The sequence below is a fragment of the Aphis gossypii genome, chromosome 2 (genome assembly GCF_020184175.1).
Source record: "Aphis gossypii isolate Hap1 chromosome 2, ASM2018417v2, whole genome shotgun sequence".
In the NCBI taxonomy this organism is placed as follows: Eukaryota; Metazoa; Arthropoda; class Insecta; order Hemiptera; family Aphididae; genus Aphis; species Aphis gossypii.
The window spans coordinates 31,573,676-31,597,159 of NC_065531.1; the positions used below are offsets into that span (position 1 = coordinate 31,573,676).

Consider the following 23,484-nt stretch of genomic DNA (forward strand, 5'->3'; position numbering starts at 1 on the left):
AATGATTCGGTAATCGTTTTCTTTCATTTATCTCAACAGAATTATAAAAAAAATATATTAATACCACCCATAGTTCTATACCAAATATTTTTTTATCTTTTATATAATTATAATTTGTTTAATAAATAGAAATGTTATAACACTATTTGGTCTGTTGTTATTATTAATGAGTGTAAATTAACAAAAATACAAATTAATTTGTACTTTCATTTTTTTACAATTTAAGCACCATGTATCTATTTTTTTATTGTAATATTTTACTCGTGATTTACTACTTGTATGTACGACGATAAAAAGCTAAAATGGAAATTTCAGGTCAATCATAAGTTGTGAGTACTGAAAAACGAAAATTTTTTTTTAGTCATTAACCTCTTTAAAGAAATCCTAAATTAGCCATTTTATCATATTATAAAACTACCAAGGTACTAATTATTGTTGATATTTTTCTTGAAGTCTATTTTTTGAACAGAAATGAAATATAAAAACACATTTTATTTTTTTCTTAAAAACATATTATATTATACATATACATGAGTTCATGTCTGAAAACACAGACGATAGTAAATAGGTAGTAATATAATTACATAATAATAAATTTACAATGAATAGTATAATAGGTGTAGTACACAATAATGACGATACGATGCAGAGCGTCTTATAAAATGTAAAGGGTGAGATGAAGATTGATACAAGTGAAAAGGATTAAATAAAATTAGTTTAGGACGAAGGATGCGAATAGTTCTCAGAGGGTGACAATGATGGAGTTATTTACTGGTATATTGGTTCAGGAGTGCTGGGCAGAGAAGCCAATAATTTTAAAGATTCTTGGATCTCGGCTGGGATTGGTGGTGGAGTTGGCAGATGAGCGCCGACTGGTCGGTAACCGTTCTCGTCCGAGATGTAACCGGTCGAGATGACTGAACCGTCTGGGGCCACGTAGGAACTGGCGCCCTGGACCACTGAGACTGGGCCTTCAGGGCCGGCCTTCAGGTAGCCGACTTCTTCTTGTTTGATGCCATTTTCGGTTTCAAATCTGCAATGATTTGTTTCACCATCATGTATTAATGAAGTAAATAATATATGTATTTATGTATATAAGAATTATTTGTATATATTTAATTATTATTGTACACCCACACAACAAGCGTATTGTTACGTAATCATCGCACGAACTCATACATATACACAGAGTTTCAAATCGGAATTATCGGAACATTGCCGTCTACTAATGATAATTGTATGTTTTCGGTGAAAGTTGAAGCACTCCGTGACTTAAGACTGAGGTACATAAATCACATACAAATCAAATGTTGTGAAATAAGAAAAAGGAACGATCGCTTTGGAAATTTATATTTATAACAAGCACGAAAAGCTGATAGCGAAACGAGTACCCATTTTGCCTACTCCAAACGCCTTTTTAAAATTAATATCGCAGTTTACACAACCGTATGTAATCTTTAAAATATTATTACATATAAATGAATAAATAAAATATGTACAATATATTATGATACCCGGGGGTTAACAATTGCCCTTAATTGCTGCGATTGTTTATGGGCACGATCGTATATATGCAGTATCATTAATTTTTACTACTACATGACATAACTATACATAACTACATGATTATATACAACTACTTATTTGATAATTCTTAAGTACGTCTTCTAGTGTAATATATACATTACGCGTATGTTCATTCTGTAAACGAAATTTTGTTTTAATGGATTCACAATGTATACCTAAGGCGGTTCGCTGAGTCACTGCAGAAATAACTGTAACCTCGTTACGTAAACCATGTACCAAACTAAAAAAATTAGATCATAACATTCGGATTTTTATACACGGTATTGATAAATTTAACAACGTTTCTTATACGAAATTTAATATAATAATATGTGCTATTAATAACTATTATTTCGCTATCGAAAAACGTTGCACACGAAAACATTAATATCGGTACTGTAGATATATTGTAGCATACAATTGTTTTACTGGTCATGAATGATTGTTAAAACAAAATACAATATGTATAATGTCAATGATTTTTTATAAAATAACATCTTTCAAATTGTCAGGTACACCAGACAAGTGTTCAAGATGCAACTGAAACTCAAAATTAAATCTACTGGTCTAAGAATCGTTTTTCCATTACTTAGCTTGTTTAATTATCAATTTCGTAGTTAGGACATCAATACAGCTATCTTATATCAAAATAATTTTAACGATATGGTCGAATAATATCAATGCAATATAAACATTTAGAGACATGTCCAACAATATTTTAACTTCAAATAGGTAATTATTAAGAGATTGAGAACTAAGAATATAATATATACAGATAATTATCTCATACTTGTTCTTGAAGGTTCCATCATAGTTTACTTCTGTATCTTGGTTCAAGATGACGGCCCTAGATTCGGGACCTTGAGCAGGGTAGGCGCTGACCACAGCGGCCAACAACAACGAAGAAAGGACCAATGTGACCTGTTAATAATACGCCAAACTTGATATCCAAAACACCTAGCTGATAAGAAGTCATCGAGACTTAATAAAAAAAACTTTTAAATTCTTACCTGCATTTTGGTAGTTTGTCGTCTGGATATTGTTCAGTGTTTTACTGAGTACTGTACAATGTGTAATGTTTGAGGATAATGTTGGAGCTGTCTTATATATACACCATGTGAATAGGTAATAATGATGGGGGTATTATACTTGTTTAGAATTTACCATAATAGTGGAGGCGGTACCATCGAGATGGAAAGGTCGTTATGTCAGTGGGTTATGAAAGCGGTCCGACGACATTTATTTTAGCACAGGCGCACTATGGGAGATTGTGATAAACACGTTTCGAAGAGATACGAAAACACACGCGTATACATGCATACAATCACATTAGCTCACACTTACACTCACATACACGTATATTTAAAATTATAAAAGTGCTGAATTGAATAACTAATAAGGGATTAGTTTTGTGACTATACTCTTGAAATAGAAACAATGTGTCCATGAAAAATAATTGGTCCAAAACGTTTTTAGTACAATTTCTGCAAAAAAAAATACATCTATTTAAAATACATACATTTAAAATACCTATTTTATAAATGTAATATAATAGTTAATTCTTGCTGTTACACATATTTCAAAAAATAGCTTATACAATGATAATAATTATAATAACAATAAAATATATATTTAAATTTCAACAAAATACTTACTTGAATTTATGTATTCAATAACATACGATGTATATAACATATAATATTATTATATATAACAATATTGTTACTAGATATTTTAAAACTTGAATACTTTTATAATTTTATAAAATAGTGTTCAAATATAAATATAAATTTATTCTTATATTAACAACCAATATTAATATTATTTAAAAACATAATATATGATTAAAAGTTGAAAGCTTGTTAAAATAAAAGAAGTTATATAATTAAGTTGTAAAAGCACGAAATTAAATTAAAAATGAATATTTATAATTTGTGTAACCAATCATTCTATGAAATAATTATTTTAATATGTAGAGCAGTTTTAGCTACTTATTTTAGATTCGTTAATGTTGAATATTAATCAATATAGGTCCTATGTTATAGGTTATATGATATTATTACTAGTTAGTAGTTACTATTTATTTACTCTTTTTTGTCTGTACCATATATCAACTTATAAACTTACATATTTTGCATTCCATTGAATTATTGATCTTTATTTTAAATAAAAATTATAAAATGTTTTTAAAACAACTATAATTTATTATACTATGTAACTCTAGTACTCTACCAAGATTTCTCTCAAATCCCCATTAGTACATAATTTATTGTTTTTAAAACATTTTTTTTTTTTTTTAATCCAATAAAATTAATTTAAAATTAAATATGATATAAATTAGTGTATTAAACGACAAACATCGACATATCATACTACAGTGTACCGTGAAGATTTACACGTTGCGATATCTCCTGAAGTAATGGAGACATCATTATTACGTTTTTTCATAATAGGTACTCACAGAGACAAGTATTACAAGTATATCATATTTTAATTTAATTTAATGTTTTGGAGAAAAAATTGAAAAAAAAAATTTATTTTATTATTTTCAAAAAAATTATAGGTACGTTTCAGTATTTTATTTCCATTAATTTCATGATTTTTAATATTTTATTGTAATTTCACGGAAATATTTGATATTAATAACACAGTGCCAGTGATATCAAACATCGTGAACCGCAATTTTTTTGAAAATAATTTAATAAAAAATTATTTTTTTAACTTTTTTACCAAAACAATCAAATTTAATTAAAATATGAAATACTTGTTGTCATTGTCTCTGTAAGTCTTATAAAAGTATAGAATTATGATATTTCCATTATTTCAAGAGATATCGCAATGGGTAAATCTTCACGAAACACCCTATACAAGAATTATCTATTTTATTGTATAATTTAATATATCTAGAACCTAAAAAAAAAATATTTTTATTTGTAGTATTTAAATAATTAATAAAAATACCTACCTAACTTTTATCAGCTTAATTTATTTCAAACTATATTCAAAGTTAAATTTAGAAGAAATATCATAATGTTTTGTTAAAAAAATAACCTATTATTATAAAAGGAGACAGATATAATAAATACCTGTATTATACTGAATGAATATTTTAACAGTAAACACTCATTATTTCGAATAATATTAACGTTTTTAAAAATATGTTTTTTACTTAATTTTAAATCAATGAAAAAATAAAAACTTTACTATTTTTTATCGTTATAATTTGTTGTATTTTTTGAGTGATAAAAATATTTTTACTTTTATATCACGAAACAAAATATTTATTTGATAATTCTGATTTTCAAAACAATATTTTGCTTAGAAGCATAACATTAAAAATATATGAGTATTAATTCTGTTATGTAAAAAAGTATAAACGATAAAATTAATAATAAATATATACACAATATATATTTTAATTGTTATTACCTAGTACCTAGTAAATGAATTCGAATCACATAAAATAATATTTTTTGAAAAAAACTTTTTATTTTATTTTTAATATGATGAATATTTATTGTTGGAAGAATGCTCCCTATTTATAATTACATTAGATTACTAATTCGTACTATAAGTATAATCATGTTAATTTTTAATAACAAATAACAGTAAATAACAGTGGCGAATGATGACTCTAATGTTTAGGCATGCTCATTTATCATAATGTATAATAGTTCTATATAATTTATAATTAATAAATAATACACAAGTTTGTATTAATTTAAGACTTGAATTTAATATATATTATATACAATAGCACTTACTTAAATAATACTTTAATAATTGTAATTGAGACTTGACTAACTCTTTTAGCTAAAAAAAAATAAATTGTCATTTACTCGTACACGTAAATTTTATAAATTATCTCGAAGAAGCGCAACAGAATGAGCATGCTCTGGGCGATTAATACGCGGTAGCTAGTAGAGGGGATCTCAGAGTAACTGTTTTTTTTACAGCGATAATAAGGGTCGTATAGCTTCCGCACACATCTATCGCATGCTCTGTCATTAAATATTAGAATAAAGGTAAACACAGATACCTAAGTAGGTATAACAGAAATAAATGAATTAATGTAACACATTATATTTCTTTTAAAATACGTAATACATTATTGTTATAAAATAATTTTTGTATTTTGATTAATAACGTTTTTATTTCTAAGCATGCGGTGTCTGGAGAATTCACCACTGGTAAATAACACTGAATGTAAAGGGCATCATACATACTAGTGAACTAAACCAAATTTTATTTTTTTTATCTTAAAAAGGTATAACGTGAACAGAAAGTGTATCTACAAGTATTTTGTAAATTATTTAACGAAATCAAAGCGTGACACGATTTTCTGATTATTTAGTAAAAGTGTATATAAGTAAAGAAGATCAGTATCCATCTGAAATATAGCTCAAACATCAGCAGATCCAACTTTAACCACTAATACATGCTAGTCCTTTAATTCTCATTTTAATTCTAGATTTTATACAATTTATCCAAATATTTTTATGTTTATAAATTATAGAAAAGTTGAAAAAATTCAAATAATAACATATATTAATAATTTAAATAGTGTAAATTTGATGAAACCTTTAACATTATAATTAAACTAAAAAAAAAAAACATAAAAGTTACAAATTTTAATTAATAAATACAATTGCGGTGAAACACTAATTAATGAATATGCATCAACAATATGTTATTATTTTTTCCTAATATTGAACTTTTTAAATTTTTTTTTTTTTAATTTTTAATTGTATTCTATTAATGGTTTATATTTTATAGCTGTAACAAATTAAGTATGGATTAGAGATTGTATTATTAATTTATATTATATTTTGTAAATAAAAATTATATTATAATAGAACATACTATTTCATTTTTTGTTTTAAATTTTCGGTGCAAGTATAGGAATTAATAATTATACCTTTGGATTCTTTATAAAAATTGATTGTAGCTACTTAAATAAATGTAAATTTATAGTTACTGACAAAATAAATACTTTTAATATTTATAAATTATATAATTTCTTTAAAACCACCTTCGATAAATATCCACCTATTATAAAAAGTATGTAATATAATATATTCCATGATTGTATTTTATATATTCGTATTACATAATTTTTATTAATTGTAATATATCCTCATACTTTATAATTTATAACTCATAAAATATTGTGATAAATATAAATGCAATAAAAATAAAATATGTACCACCTGTGTTATTTCCTTAAGTAAATATTTATACAAATAATTATTGATAATTACATTTTTTATTCTGTCAATCGACTATCTTTTATTAAGTAGCCTAATCAAATAAATAATATAGATATTAGATTTATATCATTCAATATACGTGTCATTGTTTATTCAATACGGTTAGATAAAATTTAATTGGAGACTACGCCTGAACTATAATATACATATGTCATATTATAAACGAGTACAAGTTTAATTTTGTCAGTTGATAACAAAACCTTCATATTAGTATCGAAATGTATTTACATAGTATTAAAATATGTGTTGCAAAAGTATAATATTTATTGGGTGATATAAGCGTGTAACTGAAATGGTAACAATTATCATCATATGTCTTGGTGTCTTGGGCTTGTCACGGATGACACTTCTTTTTTCTTCTTATAGGTGTGCCCACGACCATGGACGATTTGACACTCGAGTTAATGTATACAAGATTGCATAAGTCAAGCAACAACTACTAGTTCAATATGAGCAAACAATGCTGATTAGTTGATTTGAAGACACACATGCATGTAAAAAGAAAGGTGGTTGTGTATATTGTGTGTTATATGTACAAGGCGTTATTTATACAAAAATAAATTTTTATTTAATTACGAAAATAAAAATTATATGAAAATACTATAAATTATTTGAATTTAAATTATTAGAATCATAATTCCATTTAATAAGCCGATGCAGCAGGAGACTTTTTGTAGGCCGATGCACTTTGGCTCTGATAACCTTGTGGTGACTTGTACAATTGACTGGCAGAAGAAGATTGTCCATAAGATTGTTCATTAGCTTCCGAACCATATCCAGATGGACCCTGTGGTCTCTGATAACTCGATTGTTTTGGAGCAGAAGTAGATGATTGACCGTAAGAGCTAGGGCCAGACGATTGTCCATAAGAGCTAGGGCCAGACGTTTGTCCGTAAGATCCAGAGGCAGATGTTTGTCCGTAAGATCCAGGGGCAGACGTTTGTCCATAAGATCCAGGAGCAGACGTTTGTGCGTAAGATCCAGGGGCAGACGTTTGTCCATAAGATCCAGGAGCAGATGTTTGTCCGTAAGATCCAGGTGCAGACGTTTGTCCATAAGATCCAGGAGCAGACGTTTGTCCGTAAGATCCAGGAGCAGACGTTTGTCCATAAGAACCAGGGGCAGGTGTTTGACTATAGGCTCCTGATTCTTGTCCATATGAAGATGAAGCACCATTCTGTCCATAAGCTGACTGTTGCTGTTGATATGCTTGTTGTGCAGCTTCCTCAGCAGCATTCTGTTCTAACGATTGAAGAATTTCAGCTGGTATTGGTGGTGGTGTAGGTAAATGAGAGCCTTTTGGAACAAATCCATTTTCATCAGCAGTATAAGTTACTGTAATGAGTTTTCCGTCTTCTCCTGGGTAGCTGAAAGATCCATAGACAGATTGAATTCCTTCTGGGCCACCTGGCTTAAGTTGGCCATATTCTGATACCGAAATACCATTGCCAGTTTCGTAACTAAAAACATAAATGTTATCAAATATTTATTATTTAATATTATCTTTAAAATATTACCTGTATGAGTACGAACCATCACCAAGATTTGGTTGGTTGGACTGAGATAGAATAGGAATAACTTCGGCGGGTCCAGCAACATTTCCTGGTGCAAAAGCGTTATATCCATTACTAGCTGGCTTGTAAGCATCGACAGGCGCACTAACAGGAGCATTTGGTCCTTTAACATTTTCATATTCAGATCCAGTTTTTTGATATAATGTAGATGATACAGGCTTTGTACGAGGACGTTGACCATATGATGATTGAGCAGATTGTGATTGGTACTGTGTTGATGGCGCAGATGGTTGGTATGATGGTGCAGCAGTCGATTTTGAACCATACGATGCTGGTGAAGGTTGATAACTGGATTTTGCACTTTGTGAATATGTTTGTGCAGCTGGGGTTGATTGGTAAGAAGAAGCAGCAGCATTAGATTGGTAAGATGCAACGCCCGACTGGTAATTAGATTGCCCAGCTTGAGAGTATAATTGTGAGTTTAGAGAAGCAGATTGGTAAGATCCAGAACCAGATGGGTAGTTAGACTGTGGACCTTGAGAGAATGTTGGTGATGCTGGAGCTGATTGGTATGAACTGGCACCAGATTGGTAACCAGACTGAGCATTTTGTGAGTATGATGGTGCAGCTGGAGCAGATTGATAAGATCCAGCGCTAGATTGGTAGCCAGACTGTCCAACTTTTGAGTATTGTAAGCTTGCTGGAGTGGACTGATAAGAAGCAACGCCAGACTGGTAGCCAGACTGTGCTCCAGATCCTGCGCCAGATTGATAACCAGAGAATGCATTAGTTTTGTACGCGGGAGCTGAGGTCGATTGTTGATATGATCCAGGAGTGGATTGATATCCAGTAGCTCCACTACTTTGGTATCCAGTGGGAGCTCCAGATGAGTAAGCTGAACCTTCTAAAGGATATTTTTGGTAACTGCCAAAATTTCCTTGATAAGGTGAAGAAGGGGGAGATGGTGTAGTCGGAAATCCATAACCAGAAGACGTTTCAGATTCATAACCTTGTGGATGAGCCGCCGCAAAAGCGACAAATGCAATAAATAAAAACTAAAAAACAATAATTAAAACGAATTAAAATATATTTTAGTACAATATATTTGTCTAATAACAAAACAATATATATATAAATATATATATATATATATATATGGGCAAATTATGCATAAATTAGTTTTATAAATTGTAGTGCCTCCTACCCTTATAATTGATATTTACCAAAAATGATAATGAAATAAAATTTTGATTTGTAAAAAATCATAAATACTCGTACATTTAACATAGTTATCAATAGACAAGAACAATGTCTAAAATCTAAATAATTTCTTTATCCTTTGTAGTGAATTTATTGTTGATAAGTAATCAGAATTTTACAACCAAAGTAAGTTGGTGTTTTTTAAAATATTATATATTTTATATATATTCAATATTATTAATAATCCAACTATTTAATTTTTGTAAAATGTTTTTATACTAAAAGTTACTTTTTTTAAATTGTTAAATTTCTGAAATATGTTTTACTTCCTAGTATTAATGGGCAAGTCAAGTCGTTCAATAAATAATACCATTATTTGGTTTAAATAAAAAAAATATTTAAGTATATGTTGTTTATATTAATTAAATAAACTCTTTGTTTACCTATTTCAACATCATTTATAACTAATATAAATATTTATTATAATTTTACAAATATATAGCTATAAAAATAAATAAATAAATATAGAGAAATAAATAATATTGTATGTATACTAATATAAGTACCTATATAATATTATAAATAATAAAATGTAAAAAAAAAATTACCAAAAAAACATTTATTTTATGGTAATATGGTAAATAAATTATTATTATAGACATGTAAAATATATTTTTTAAAACATTTTTAAAATTTTAATTTATAGTATTAAAGCTTAGTAGTAATTATATAAAAATGGGATTAATAAATAAGAGTTTTAATGGGTATGTTTTTAATAAATTATTTTAGTAGATATGCAAACTGCAAATTGAACCTTTTATCCAACAGCTATATTATTTTAATTATTAATAATAATCAAAATAGTAAAATAATAAAGTATAAAAGATTCTATGCATTTTAAACTCATTAATTTTTACTCTAATGAATGAATTTAAATTTCACAAAAGAAAGAAAAGAAAAAAGCACGATTTATTTATATTTTTATTCTAAAAATTCTATATATTTTGAAATACATAATTCATTAGAAATGTTATTTTTAATTTAACTAAATTTTTAAACATCTAAGTCGGTGTAAATATATCAGATAAAAAAATATATTATAAAGTTTATGTTTGCACACAACCACTACATAAAATGTATTGAGGTTTTTTTTTATAAAGACTAGTAATTTACACGTTATAAGAAAATATTACGGAAATTATATTACAAAAGCTTAAAATGTTCATCATTAAAATCATAACACAAAATCAATTAATTTAATTGAACTATTTTAGCTTAATATAAGACTAATGTAATAGAATAATGTGAAACTTTATGAGTAAATACTAGTGTACTACCAACCATAAAGTTCCACAAGACATGCAGCGTACCTACGTATTAAATATAGCAAACAAACGATAAAAAATATTTCGGGTTTTTATTTCTTATTTACGAGAACCACGAGCACAACATTTTTAAGTTAATTATATATTACGTTTGAAAATACATGTTTGATCTAAGTAATAGCTGCTGTGTAGGTGTCAGATACCTACCTACGTACATTCTATCGTAATAAATTTAACAGCTTACCATCTTCATGTTGTTGGTGCGAAATAGCGTGTATGGCGTATCTACTCGGAGTCGTAAGTCTTTGAAAACCAATAGACGACGATAACTGAACTGACGATGGATCGGTATCCGACGTCTATATATACGATGATGCGTCGGGACGATTGCCGAATAGCTGGTACGGTTTGCGCGTGAAGGAGGTGTTCGGCGGCGGCAGTGGCGCTGCCCCTACCTCAGTGACGCCCTGTGGCCAATCCGATTTTGACTTGAAAAGACTAATGTAATTTTTTTTATTACGATTATTATTATGATTATTTTTTATGACGTGCCGCCGACACGACGACGTCAGGCAAAGACTAATTAGAACGGCCGCCGTGCGTGTGACAGGTGTAGGATGATATAGTATAATATTTTATTATGCATACCAATAACGCATAATATTCTGCCTTGATCATCCGATTGATCAATGGGTATGCCTGTCGACGACAACTCATATATGACCCAGTTCGATGCTGCTCACGATGATGACACCAGGCAATTTTTTATGATTTACACGTACACTACACACTGCGCGCATGCTAAAGGATTGCCTCGGCCGTGGATAATCATAATAATAATATGATCTTCGATGAATTCCGACAACGCCGATGTGATCGATGATACATTCATTCGTACTTCTCAGCTTGGTATTTTGGGACGTGGCTCAAATTGTCTGATACTACCAAAAATCGATTTTCATAGCGATTCGGTGACCAACGCATGTCTTGTCCACGGTCTCTGTTGACCAGAACGCATTCTCAAGAATTAACTTAATTTGTTTATAATTTGTAAATCGAAACCAGGCAAACCAGACTGTCTTTAATTGAAAAAAGTTTATTTCAAGTAGAGCAGTATTTATCAAGTTCTCATGAGGTAAATACCCAGTGATTTAATACCTAATAATCAACGACTGCTAATTTATTTATTAGGTATTTTATTTTAATGAACGAGAACATAATGTAATAATATTTACTTTTTTTTTCAATAAAAATTCAGAAATTGTTACATTAAGATATTAAAACCGCGTTTGTTAATTTGAAAAGAAATGATGATGTTTTGTTTTTTTGCAAAATTATAGGGTGAGATACAATACTAATGTATTATGTATAATAAATAAGTATAATATTATATTATAAGGACAATTGAAATAAAAACCTAATATCGTTGCTTACTGTTGGCTTTTCTAACAACTTATTTTCATTCGAATGAACTTGATTTCGTAATATAAGCGCATTTGAGAAACCGGTTACATAATATGTTAGTAATTAAATCAGAGATATCAATGCGTGATAATCGGTAATATAGAAATGATAATTTAGTATAATATTATAGTATATTATTGAATTGAAAAGATAGATTCTGGTTACATAGGCATTGTTCTGGTCGAAATACTCAGGCAGTCAATCATATGAGCATATTATAAACACAAATCTGTTTGGATCTTGTACACTAAAGCGATTTGATTTCCACTCATTAAACAATCAAAAAACATATTTTGTAGAAATACTAAAACATACGAAATTTGAGAATTTAAATTTTTAGATATTATAAATTAATACAGTGTGCATAGTATTTAATAATATAATATATTAATATATCATGTTGCCAAACTATGTACAAAAAAATATGATTGATATGATATAAATACGAGCACTGCTCTCATGCATAATAACCGATAAATTGTTCGAAGCAACTATTATTATGTATAATAGCTAATGACATGTCATATTAACAGTTGATAATTATCCTAATGATACTACTATACACTCAGTACTAACGTCTTTCAATTAAGCTCGTAAATAAATGGAAATTACATAGGTTAATCATTATCATCAACCTAGCTAAATAAAATTATTTTAACAGACACTGTACCTAATGGTTAAGCCGAACAACACAGACAATAATTCATGTTTCAAATTGAAATAATAAATGCGGTTATTTTTTTCAAATTACCAAAAAACATATTATATTTTTACAATAAAAAAAATATAATGTTAAATAATGAATATTATTCCAGCTTTAAAACAATATTATGAATATAATAGTGTCGTGAACTTCGATTATTGAGCCCTCAACTCACCTCACTAATATCGGCGAAGGGTTTGTGCATTTTGAGATTAAAATACATCACATTTAAAAAATTATATTCAGTGGAGTATAATTGATATGATTGACAATTTTTATTCGGTACGTTTGGAGATACTAGCTATAAAAAAAATTACCCCTTCAAAACAATACATATAAAAAGGTTTTAAACTTTAAAATTGTAATGCAACTTTTGAAATACCTCTTTGACCTAAAAATGTTTATTGAAAAGTAAGAAAGGCTTAACTATAAGAACGAAAAATAATAGCTATGAAAAGTACGAGTAATACTGTAGTGAAACCAATGTGATTAATCGTATTTTGCTAGAATCTAAAAGTTTTTTTATTTTTATATAGAAATTAAAAAAATATATGGCTTTTTATTAGAATTGTAAGGTTTTATGTTACTTAAAAGGTTTACAACTCATAAATTACGAACATAAATATTTTTTTAAATTATCAATAACCAACAATTTTACATAGATACATATTTTATTATATATGCATATTTTATTTTCAAATGCATCATTATTAATCAAGAATATTACTCATTCTTCCGGCACAATAGACGTGAGCAATAGCAATTATATCGATGATTATCACTAATATAAAAGCTTAAGGATAACATTGAACAAATATTACACGTATATGATAAGTACTCAAATTACATTGTAAATAATTGATGATGTAATATAACTTCGTATATAATATATATATATGCTATTTTAATTGTTTAAAATAAAAAAGGAATTGAATTAGGCATAGGAAATGCAATGAGGTAGCGAGGCGAGTTCTAAACTCTTTCGAGAAAAAATGATGTTCAACAATTATTATATAAGCATAGACAAATTGAGCATAAATCAGTTCGAAAGTTACCTTCGAATATTATGTGATCAATTAATCAATAACATATCAATCTTGGAAATATTATTAACAACAATATTACGATGATACGTTTATAAGGCTAAAAGTTTCAGTACAGATATGTATTTTTTCATGTCAACTCAATATAGATGGTTTACCGTGAAAAGTCGTGACATAAAAAAAAATGAATCATTAATAAACATTAATAAACACTTATAGAATTATTTTTGATCTATCCTTAATCATTACCGTTCTCTGCAGTAAATCGAAGGTTTTAATTTTTTACGTTTTATACTTTTACAAATTAAAAACATTTTAACAGATTGGTACTACTTAAACACACATTTTACACTACAAATTGATTATAATCGTTTTCTAATATAATTTATAGTACATACATGTTATGCTCAAGTACAATATTATAACCAATATATTTTTTTTGTAAATGAACTTATTTTTAATTTAAAAACACGTATTATTTCAAATTTTTATTTGTTAATTTATTACATGCATTGTTAATTATATGAAAACGTTGAAAATATTTATTTTTTTAAATAAGAGTACTGATACACGATTATAAAACAATGCATTGATGATAAATGTATAACAATTAACAATTTACTCTATAATTTATTTAACCCAAACGTCTAAAGTTCAAAAGGTCATACCATAAAATAATTTATACTATGTTATTAAGTAATATTTACCTAAAACTTATATGGACCTTGAATAATGTTACCAAATTCAGGATTATTATCTAAATTTAAGATCATATTTTCCCATTAAATCTTCCTAACGAAACGTGAAAGCTATGTCTGAACAAAAAATTAATTTTTATTGGAATAAATTTCTAAAGAAAAATGTATGTATAATAAAAAAATAGACAGAGAAATGGATACCGTTCTGCTCGAATGGGTCACTATTATGAACGAATTAAATTTGAATTCAGTCACATATCATTGTATACAGAAAATGATTTTGAACGGAAAAAATCTCTCAGCCTATATTATTAAATATATTTCGTGATATATTATTTTTGAAAAGCTATTAAAGTTATTTATTTAACTTTTAATATTACGGTAGGTATTTAGTTGGTTTATTTTTATCTGAAAATATTGCATTTATTATATCAATAGTATTTAATTGTTGTAATAATACATATTTATACCATATTATGACATTATGTCAACTTATATAACTAAAAATATAATAATATTTTTCTGTAAAAACCGTAAAACAGTAAAAATAGTTTTTTATTATAAATAGATAAATATATATATTTTAAGATAAATCAACAATTTAATTGCATATAATAAAATTCATAATAATATTATGTAGATAAAAGTTGTAATTTCTCACTCATAGTGTTTTTGAATTATAACAAAATAATTAACATTATTATTTATTATTTAAATAAATAATTTTGTCAAAATTCTAACTTTAAATGCATATGTATTTTTAATATTTTTATATAAATATAAGAATAATATAGAAATTGTCAAGAACTTCAACCCAGCAAATAATTTTTATCGACATTTATAGAAAAGAGAAGTTTTAAATATTTAAAAATAAAATAGTTAAAAAATTAAAAAATATGTATCATATAATTAAAATTATAATACATCGATTTTTGTAAACATTTGAACTTAAAATGTTTGAAATAATTTCTCATGTACAAGTTGAAAAACTAAAGAACTTTGTATAAAAATTTCAAATCTTATGAATAAGAATAAAAAATGTTATAAATTTCTATATGCAAAATCATTTACTGATTTTTTAATTATGTCAAAATTCTAATTTTGAACGCTTATAAAAATTAAAGCATTTTATCAGCTACTTATCGTGTACACATAGACTCAAAAAAAATACTTCATTGTAAAATCAATAGATTCATTACTCCATTCAGAATCTAAAGAAGCAGAAGTACGAATAATATAGTTCTATAAATTATGAAAACGATTAAAATTATTGAATATTATATGACAGCCTAGAGTTTATAACAGTAATTTAAATTATAATCTACTATTAAAAATATATTTAAATATTATTTTAACATTGATACTTACCAAAACCAAACACTTGATGTTTGATGTTTACGTTTTAGGTATCTATAATACTTAATATATAACAATTTTGGATACAGAACTAAATCTCCTATGATTTAAATGTTAATACTTCACATTATTTTTGAAATATACGAATATTTATAAATATTAATAATATTCAGTCATTTAAATATTAAAGATGACTGTCAGTGTAACGAATTGTATACTATAAAATTAAAGAATACTATTAAGTTTTTTATTATTTTAAATACAAAACTGGATGAAGTATTTACCTATTCTACAAATATTAGTTAATAATAATACTTATAATATATACAAAACACGTGACAAGTTCATCGAGTTACATTTAGTATAGTGAAATGACAATCTTTTCCCGCCATTAACATACACTTCAATATAATAATGTGATACTATTTGTAGATTACTCATTCGACATCGGAATATTTACGTATAATTATGATGTAACTATTGCAGGTATACTGAATCAGCTATTGTTTAAAATAGTATTTCACAATGCATTTAAAATTTTAAACGAATAAAATAATTTGTAAAATCATTATGGAACTCTGACATCAATGAAAAAGCTGGATAAATAATAATTATACAACTCTTAATATTTATATTTTGTTGTAAAACTGCAAGCTTTATAGTTTATATACTTAGATACTATAAAATTACTTCATACAAAGTATTTATTACTAGAAGGAAATAATTTTTATGAATATTCATCAACGGCAGTCGATTTGCACTGTCAATTTCAGCTTAACATATTTTTACGATAGTTCATTGTCATCAGTACTTTTCTCCTTGTAGAACATTATAACAACAATAAAATTTTAAGTATGAGTTAACAAATAATTTATATTTTTACGATAATACGTAAAAATACAATCCAATCATAATAGTTAACTTTGACATATTTTAGCATTGTAATTTGAAAAATAATCAATCAAACAAACAAATGAATGATGAAAGACGTTAAATAATCGTTGATAAAAATTTTAAAAGTAATTGCTTGATACAACTGCATTACTATTATAATAAAAAAAACTCAATAATAGGTTAGTATTTATGATTTGAAAGAAAATAAAACTAAAAACACAACTGATTCTAAAGTGTTACAATGTAAAACTATTATCCTCCTAAAGTCCTAAATTAATTATAAGATTAATAAAAAATAAACTCTTGAAAATAAAAAATTTGAAAATTTTACATTGTTAATTGTTATAAAATATAGATATTGAAGTTCAAATTTGGATGAAATCACATAAATAAACAATGATTAACGACATTCATCATTGTGTGTTATAATTTAATACTATTATTCATAGGGACTTAAAAACGAATTTTATTTTATGCAATATTTTCAAAATATATAGTTTAATTTAAAAATATTACTTATTTATACCATGAGCCAGTTCACACAATTTTACGGAAGGTAATTTCAAGGTATAGTATTAACTCGAAAATTAATAACAATTATATTATATTGTATAAATTGCAATATTTTCTGAAAAAATTAAATCTACCTACCTACCATAACACTATTAATTAAATAAACTGTTTTAAATGTTTAGTAGCAATATCAAAAACGTATTATGAAATAGGCTTAATAATAATAGGCTAGGAAAATAGTCTCTGCTCAAAATATGTTTTTGTTTACAATGATACATAATTTAATTCAAATTTAACACACCTATTACAGTGACCCACTCATCATCTTAAGTACAGCAGAGCGATAACCACCTGCTAACTTTTTATTTTTAAACTTAATTTACAGAAAAATACATATTTAATATTTATATGAGTAATGAAGTATAGCTATAGTAGTTAGTAAAATCAGTTGATAAAAATATAATTGTTTTTAATCGTTAACATCATTATATATATTTTTATCTCATGAAAAATGGTCATAATTCACAAATAGTTCATAACCATCAATAGGTAATATAAAATAATATTATAAAATATTTGTAAATAATATATATTATACAACATTTAATTAAACATTAACCAACTTTCAGTTCATTAAATCGTCGGTTTTATTTTATTGGTACGACACTACGACGACGTAACGTCATATTTATTTAACGAACCATCTCTAGATTGCGATCAACGACCACTTTCAAAATCGATGTTATGTATGAGTTTTATTTAAATAAGTGCTTGTAGATTTATTAAGCTATTGCATAGCTTTTATCGCAGGCGTGGTGACTGAAAATATATTTTTCGTAACGAAAAAGCGTGACCGTTACCCGTTAATTGTTACCATGGTTACCGAAAATAAAATAATAATAATAATAATCGTTATCATTTATTTATTATTTTAGTTTAATATTATTCACTGTTATCTACCAACAAAACAAATGCATTTTGTCAAATCTTGAGATATGCGGTGTTGCAGTTTCAGCGACGATATACAGTATAATAATAAAAATAATATAATAATAATAATCGTTATCATTTATTTATTATTTTAGTTAATATTATTCACTGTTATCTACCAACAAAACAAATGCATTTTGTCAAATCTTGAGATATGCGGTGTTGCAGTTTCAGCGACGATATACAGTATAATAATAAAAATAATATAATAATATAATAATATTATATTATATTATTATTATTATTTTTTTATTAAATTTTATTAACTTCTTATTTCGTGTTAATATGTAATACTGCAATAGCTTTATCGCGGCAGTCCCCGAGTGCCACTTGACTTTTTTTATGCGAAAATACAGCTGGCGTTTGGTACTCAAGTCTATCAAAACTAAAAAGAAAAAAAAACCCGTGAGTAAAATGCCATCTTAGCGAATAAGTCGTTTCGAATCCATTAATAATGCGCATACAAAAAAAAAAACACGTGTAATAAACTTTTTATATAAATACACATATATATAGTTACTATCTAATACCATGAGGATCGGAGCAAGTATCTAAATAATAACAATATCAGAAGTCCGCTTATTAATTATATCGATATTATTTATTTGACTCAGTCAGTTGTTGAATACCAAACAAGCTTCCTGGGGTGCACTGTGATCATCACGTACAAATGCGTGATTTGTTTTATCATTAACTACGCCATTAAAAAAACTAATATATTATAGACTTAGACGTCTCTCTCTCTTTTTCAGCGCATTGATGTAGTATTATGCACGACTACCGCCGAGGCCGGATAATCACCATAGTCGACGTCCTGTCATATCGCAGGTTTTAATTAGACTATAATCTCACGTTATAATATTAGATATACCTGCTCACAGATGCAAATTGAGTTGGGCTTAGGAGGGAGCTTAATCCCCTCTCCCTCAAACTACCAATACATTATACAATTTAATCGACTGTCCTGCGGCTGTACACGCGCCGTTTAAAAAAAAAAATGATAATTAATAAGGTACCTATTTAATGGAGGTTTAAGGATAGTTAATATTGAAAAATATATCAACTACACTGATATGTCGTTGTAGTTTATAATCACTAATTTAAATTGATTTTTGTGATATCTAACAGGAAAATCGATTTATAGTTATTGTAATTATTAATTAATAATAAAATATATTTCAAAGTGCTTTCATCGGAAAGTCCCTTAAGTCTCTTAAGTACGTTATTCAAACCATTATAACCACTGTAATTACTTACACTTTTTGTTCTTCTCGTAGGAGATAACAGATTGTGAATTATAATATTATGAAGAAAAAAACAAAACATTTGTAATACCGTCTTCTAGAAGTCATTAAAAAACTGTTTGGAAATACTAATCTAAATTTATTGTGAGAAATGTAAAAGATAGGCTAAACCCTGAATCTCAGTTTTTTATAAAAAAAAAATAAAATTTAATGATGGGGTTCAAGTCTATGATTTGATCTCCTGTTTGCACCTATAATAGGTGCATAAGCTGAGAAATAAAACAATAATCGCAATCGGTTGGATTTCATACTTCATGATAATATTATATCGGTCAGCACAATATTGCAATTCATAACAACCAGGACGGATAATAGAAAAAAATAAATCGTACAATTAAGAAACGATTATTGCTCTGTATATTATAGCGTATACGGCGGAGGAGTATAACGGACCAATATATTAATAAATTGTGTTCTTCGTCTTGTGAAACACCATCGATCATCACGCGCGCCGTGGATCGGCCCCGGAAAAATTTATTAGCGAATACGCCGAACGGCCGCGCGCCACTCGAAAATCAGAATTCAGAACAAGTACGAGCGCGCGCGCAACACGATCCGTTGCGTGACATCGATAAGCCATCGCTGCCGCTCTCTTGTAATGATGATAAAAAATAAAATTAAAACTCCGTTTGGTACGTGTAAGTGATTACTTTTATAGTGTATAATAAGAGTAGTAATAATTGTAATAATATATATGTATATCACCTATCAAGAGAACTGGTTTTTTTTATTATTATTCTGAAGGTGTCGAATGCACGAGACTCATATGCACATGACGTAATATTATAATAAATAAGTCATCTCGATACCAAGAGCATAGTAAATTGGGGTTCACTATAGTCATATATAACATATATTATGATAGTACTCCATAGTACACATTATGTTAAGCACAATAGGTACACGTCAATGAAAAAAAAAATGTTTAAAAAGTCGTGCAGACAGTACGGCACGGGACAGTAGGTACTCCATATAATATCGTCCCAACAGGCAACAAAACATTAGTGTAGTAACCAATATACTAGGTAACTCAAAAGTCATTTATTTTTTAATTACACCCAGCACACGTGATTTCTTATAGGTAGTAAAAGTTACTTCGTTGACCATGCACTAGTGTTTATTTATTTTTTATACACATAATATAGTATATAGTATGGTAAGATTGGATGCAAAATACTATATTATCGTTTAACGTTGTGCAAAATCTAAACTATCTCAAGGCAGAGACTTTAATCATATGACTACGAAATTGATGTTCTGATGGTGCGATTTGATATGGTTGCCTCAAATATTTTTCAAAGCGCCGTTCAAAGTCGTCAGAAATTTCGTTATTTTCCTGGCCCCCAGCCTTGTGCGTCATTTCATTCCATATATCATACATCATACCTATTATACCTAACTTCTCAATAACATAAAAATTATTAAACATTATTGCCTTTTTATACTTCTTTTAAAGTCGTCACAAGCAAATTATATTTTACTATTTCTTATTGTTTTTATTTTTAAGAATATTAGCTTACTTTATCGGTAAAACTAAAGTATAATTTTTCTGAGAATTCGATATACAAGATGATTCACAAAATATGCTAACTTCCAATTTTTTTCTGTAATAATCAATTAAAATTATATTTTTAGAATTTTTAACATACTTATTAAAAGACAATTATTTTAGATTCTGAGTGGAGCAATTGTGTTAAGATGTAAGTGTTTTACAAGTTTTTGAAAATCTAATTAGGGTTTTTATATATTTTTCATTTTTCAATAAAAAATATCAAAAATACATTGTCACATTATTTTTTTTATTAGCATTTAAATTTAAAATTCTTATGAAATTTATAAAAAAAAATGTTCTTTGTATATCTAAATTATAAAAATTTAATAAAAAATTGTTCATGGGTTTTTCTACCCATATAGTCTACCCTTCAATATAGTAAAAAATTTGGAAATTCACATTAATTTTTTATAAATGTTTCAACTTTAAATATATTACTCACTGTCAAAGTATATATTTCTTCTCAAATATTTTAACATTTTGTTATAATTCCATACTTGAAATGTTTACCACATTTTTATATTATAATTTTTTATGATTTACAAAATATTCTGACTCTTTTTGAGTTACTTTTAGATATATAAATTTTAGATTTTTTTTTTTTTTAGTTTTTTTATCTAAATACATCGATGCGAATTAGTTTGTTTAGTCAAAAAAACATGAAATTTCAATGTGAGATCCCCATAAATTATTCTTAATAACTACATAAATATATTTTAAAAAAATAAGCATAATTTATTTTTATAAGCATTTTAATTTCAAATTTTTATACGATTATAACTTTGAACAGTAAATAAAGATTTAAATTTTTTTATTATAATTAGTAAAGACTTCAAAGACAATGCAGTTCATGAATTTTATTTAATGCGATATTGCGATGACGTTTTTAAAATATGTAGATTCATTTTAAGATATTACCTATTTATACTACTAACGATGAACCTATTCTCACTGGTTTTCTGGTAAGGTATTGACTCTTAGATTGATAGTGATACAGATTGATAGATGGTCCTACACAGAACCGTTTTTCGTACACAATGATAAATCATTGAATTTAAATTCATCACATCCATTAGGTACACCCACTCAACACCTACTAAATAGCAGTCAATAAAGCGATACATACTTACCAATAATTTTTTTTATTATTATTAGCTGTTTATTATTATAACTCATCAATCAATAATTAATATAGGATTATATTTTTATACCTTTAAAGAAGTATCTTATGGCGATATCGATTTCTTTATTGGTTTTTAAAATTATAATAATATAAATAATATATAATTAATACCTAATAATTATATATAATTACTCGCTTTCTATAAATTGATAACCATATTATGTTATTTTTTTTTTATATTATATCTAAATCAAAATTTGAACGAATAATTTTTAAATTAGTTAACTTTGTGTATTAAAAATAATAGGTTCTTAAGATTTTAACGAATTATAATTTGCAGGTTATAGATAAGTACTATATGTACGAATAGTGTAATAAATACTAAATCTAATACTACATAAATATAGTTATATACTTAAACTTAATATAGATATGTCTTATACATATAATAAGAAATTTATTATTAGTGTATAGTTTAGATGAGAGGATTAGCAGATCAATTTTTTCGAGGTTTCTTGACCAAAAAATCATTACAAACTAAATAAATAATAACAGTTTTATTTAAAATGTATTAAAATTTAATTTAATTTATCTTTTTTTAAAACTGTGATTTTAAAATGAATTCAAATCATATATAAAATAAAATTTTTAATATTAAATGTTAATTTTCATGATTAAGAAGGTTGAAAGAAAGGTCATATATATATATTATAGCCTGATATAGGTATAGTTCACCCACTGCTATTATAATACGTAACTCGTGCTAATAAATAATTAACAAAATGGATATAATAATAAAATAATATTATACAATTAACGGGCACGCCTAAGGTACCTACATCTTAGAAAGGTATGATGCCCACTCCATTAAGTTTAAACATTTTTTTCATTTGGATCTCTATTATTATGTGCTCGTCATCAACACATTGCGTTGCAGGTAAGTATATAGAAAAGAGTTAAATGCAAATA

General features: G+C 26.7%; 2 protein-coding genes across 2 annotated transcripts; both read right to left on the minus strand.

Annotated features, from left to right (window-relative positions):
* Positions 1 to 472: 472 nt before the first annotated feature.
* On the minus strand, positions 473 to 2,731 carry LOC114125918 (endocuticle structural glycoprotein SgAbd-4-like). Its single transcript, XM_027989737.2, has 3 exons — positions 2,577 to 2,731; positions 2,357 to 2,487; positions 473 to 1,033 (listed from the first exon to the last, which is right to left on the minus strand). Exons 1-3 carry the CDS (start codon positions 2,580 to 2,582, stop codon positions 769 to 771), a joined length of 402 nt encoding a protein of 133 aa, XP_027845538.1. The 5' UTR covers positions 2,583 to 2,731; the 3' UTR covers positions 473 to 768.
* A 4,647-nt stretch (positions 2,732 to 7,378) lies between these two features.
* On the minus strand, positions 7,379 to 11,287 carry LOC114125909 (filaggrin-2-like). The gene is made up of 3 exons (XM_027989725.2): positions 11,120 to 11,287; positions 8,354 to 9,405; positions 7,379 to 8,296 (listed from the first exon to the last, which is right to left on the minus strand). The coding sequence occupies exons 1-3, from the start codon at positions 11,126 to 11,128 to the stop codon at positions 7,480 to 7,482; spliced, it is 1,878 nt and encodes a 625-aa protein (XP_027845526.2). The 5' UTR covers positions 11,129 to 11,287; the 3' UTR covers positions 7,379 to 7,479.
* Positions 11,288 to 23,484: the final 12,197 nt, after the last annotated feature.

Excerpts from the sequence above, each read along its gene's own strand:
- LOC114125918 (XM_027989737.2), bottom strand. Across the intron at positions 1,034-2,356 it reads GATGGAACCTTCAAGAACAA|ATTTGAAACCGAAAATGGCA; the intron begins GTATGAGATAAT and ends AAATCATTGCAG.
- LOC114125909 (XM_027989725.2), bottom strand. Across the intron at positions 8,297-8,353 it reads GATGGTTCGTACTCATACAG|TTACGAAACTGGCAATGGTA; the intron begins GTAATATTTTAA and ends TTATGTTTTTAG.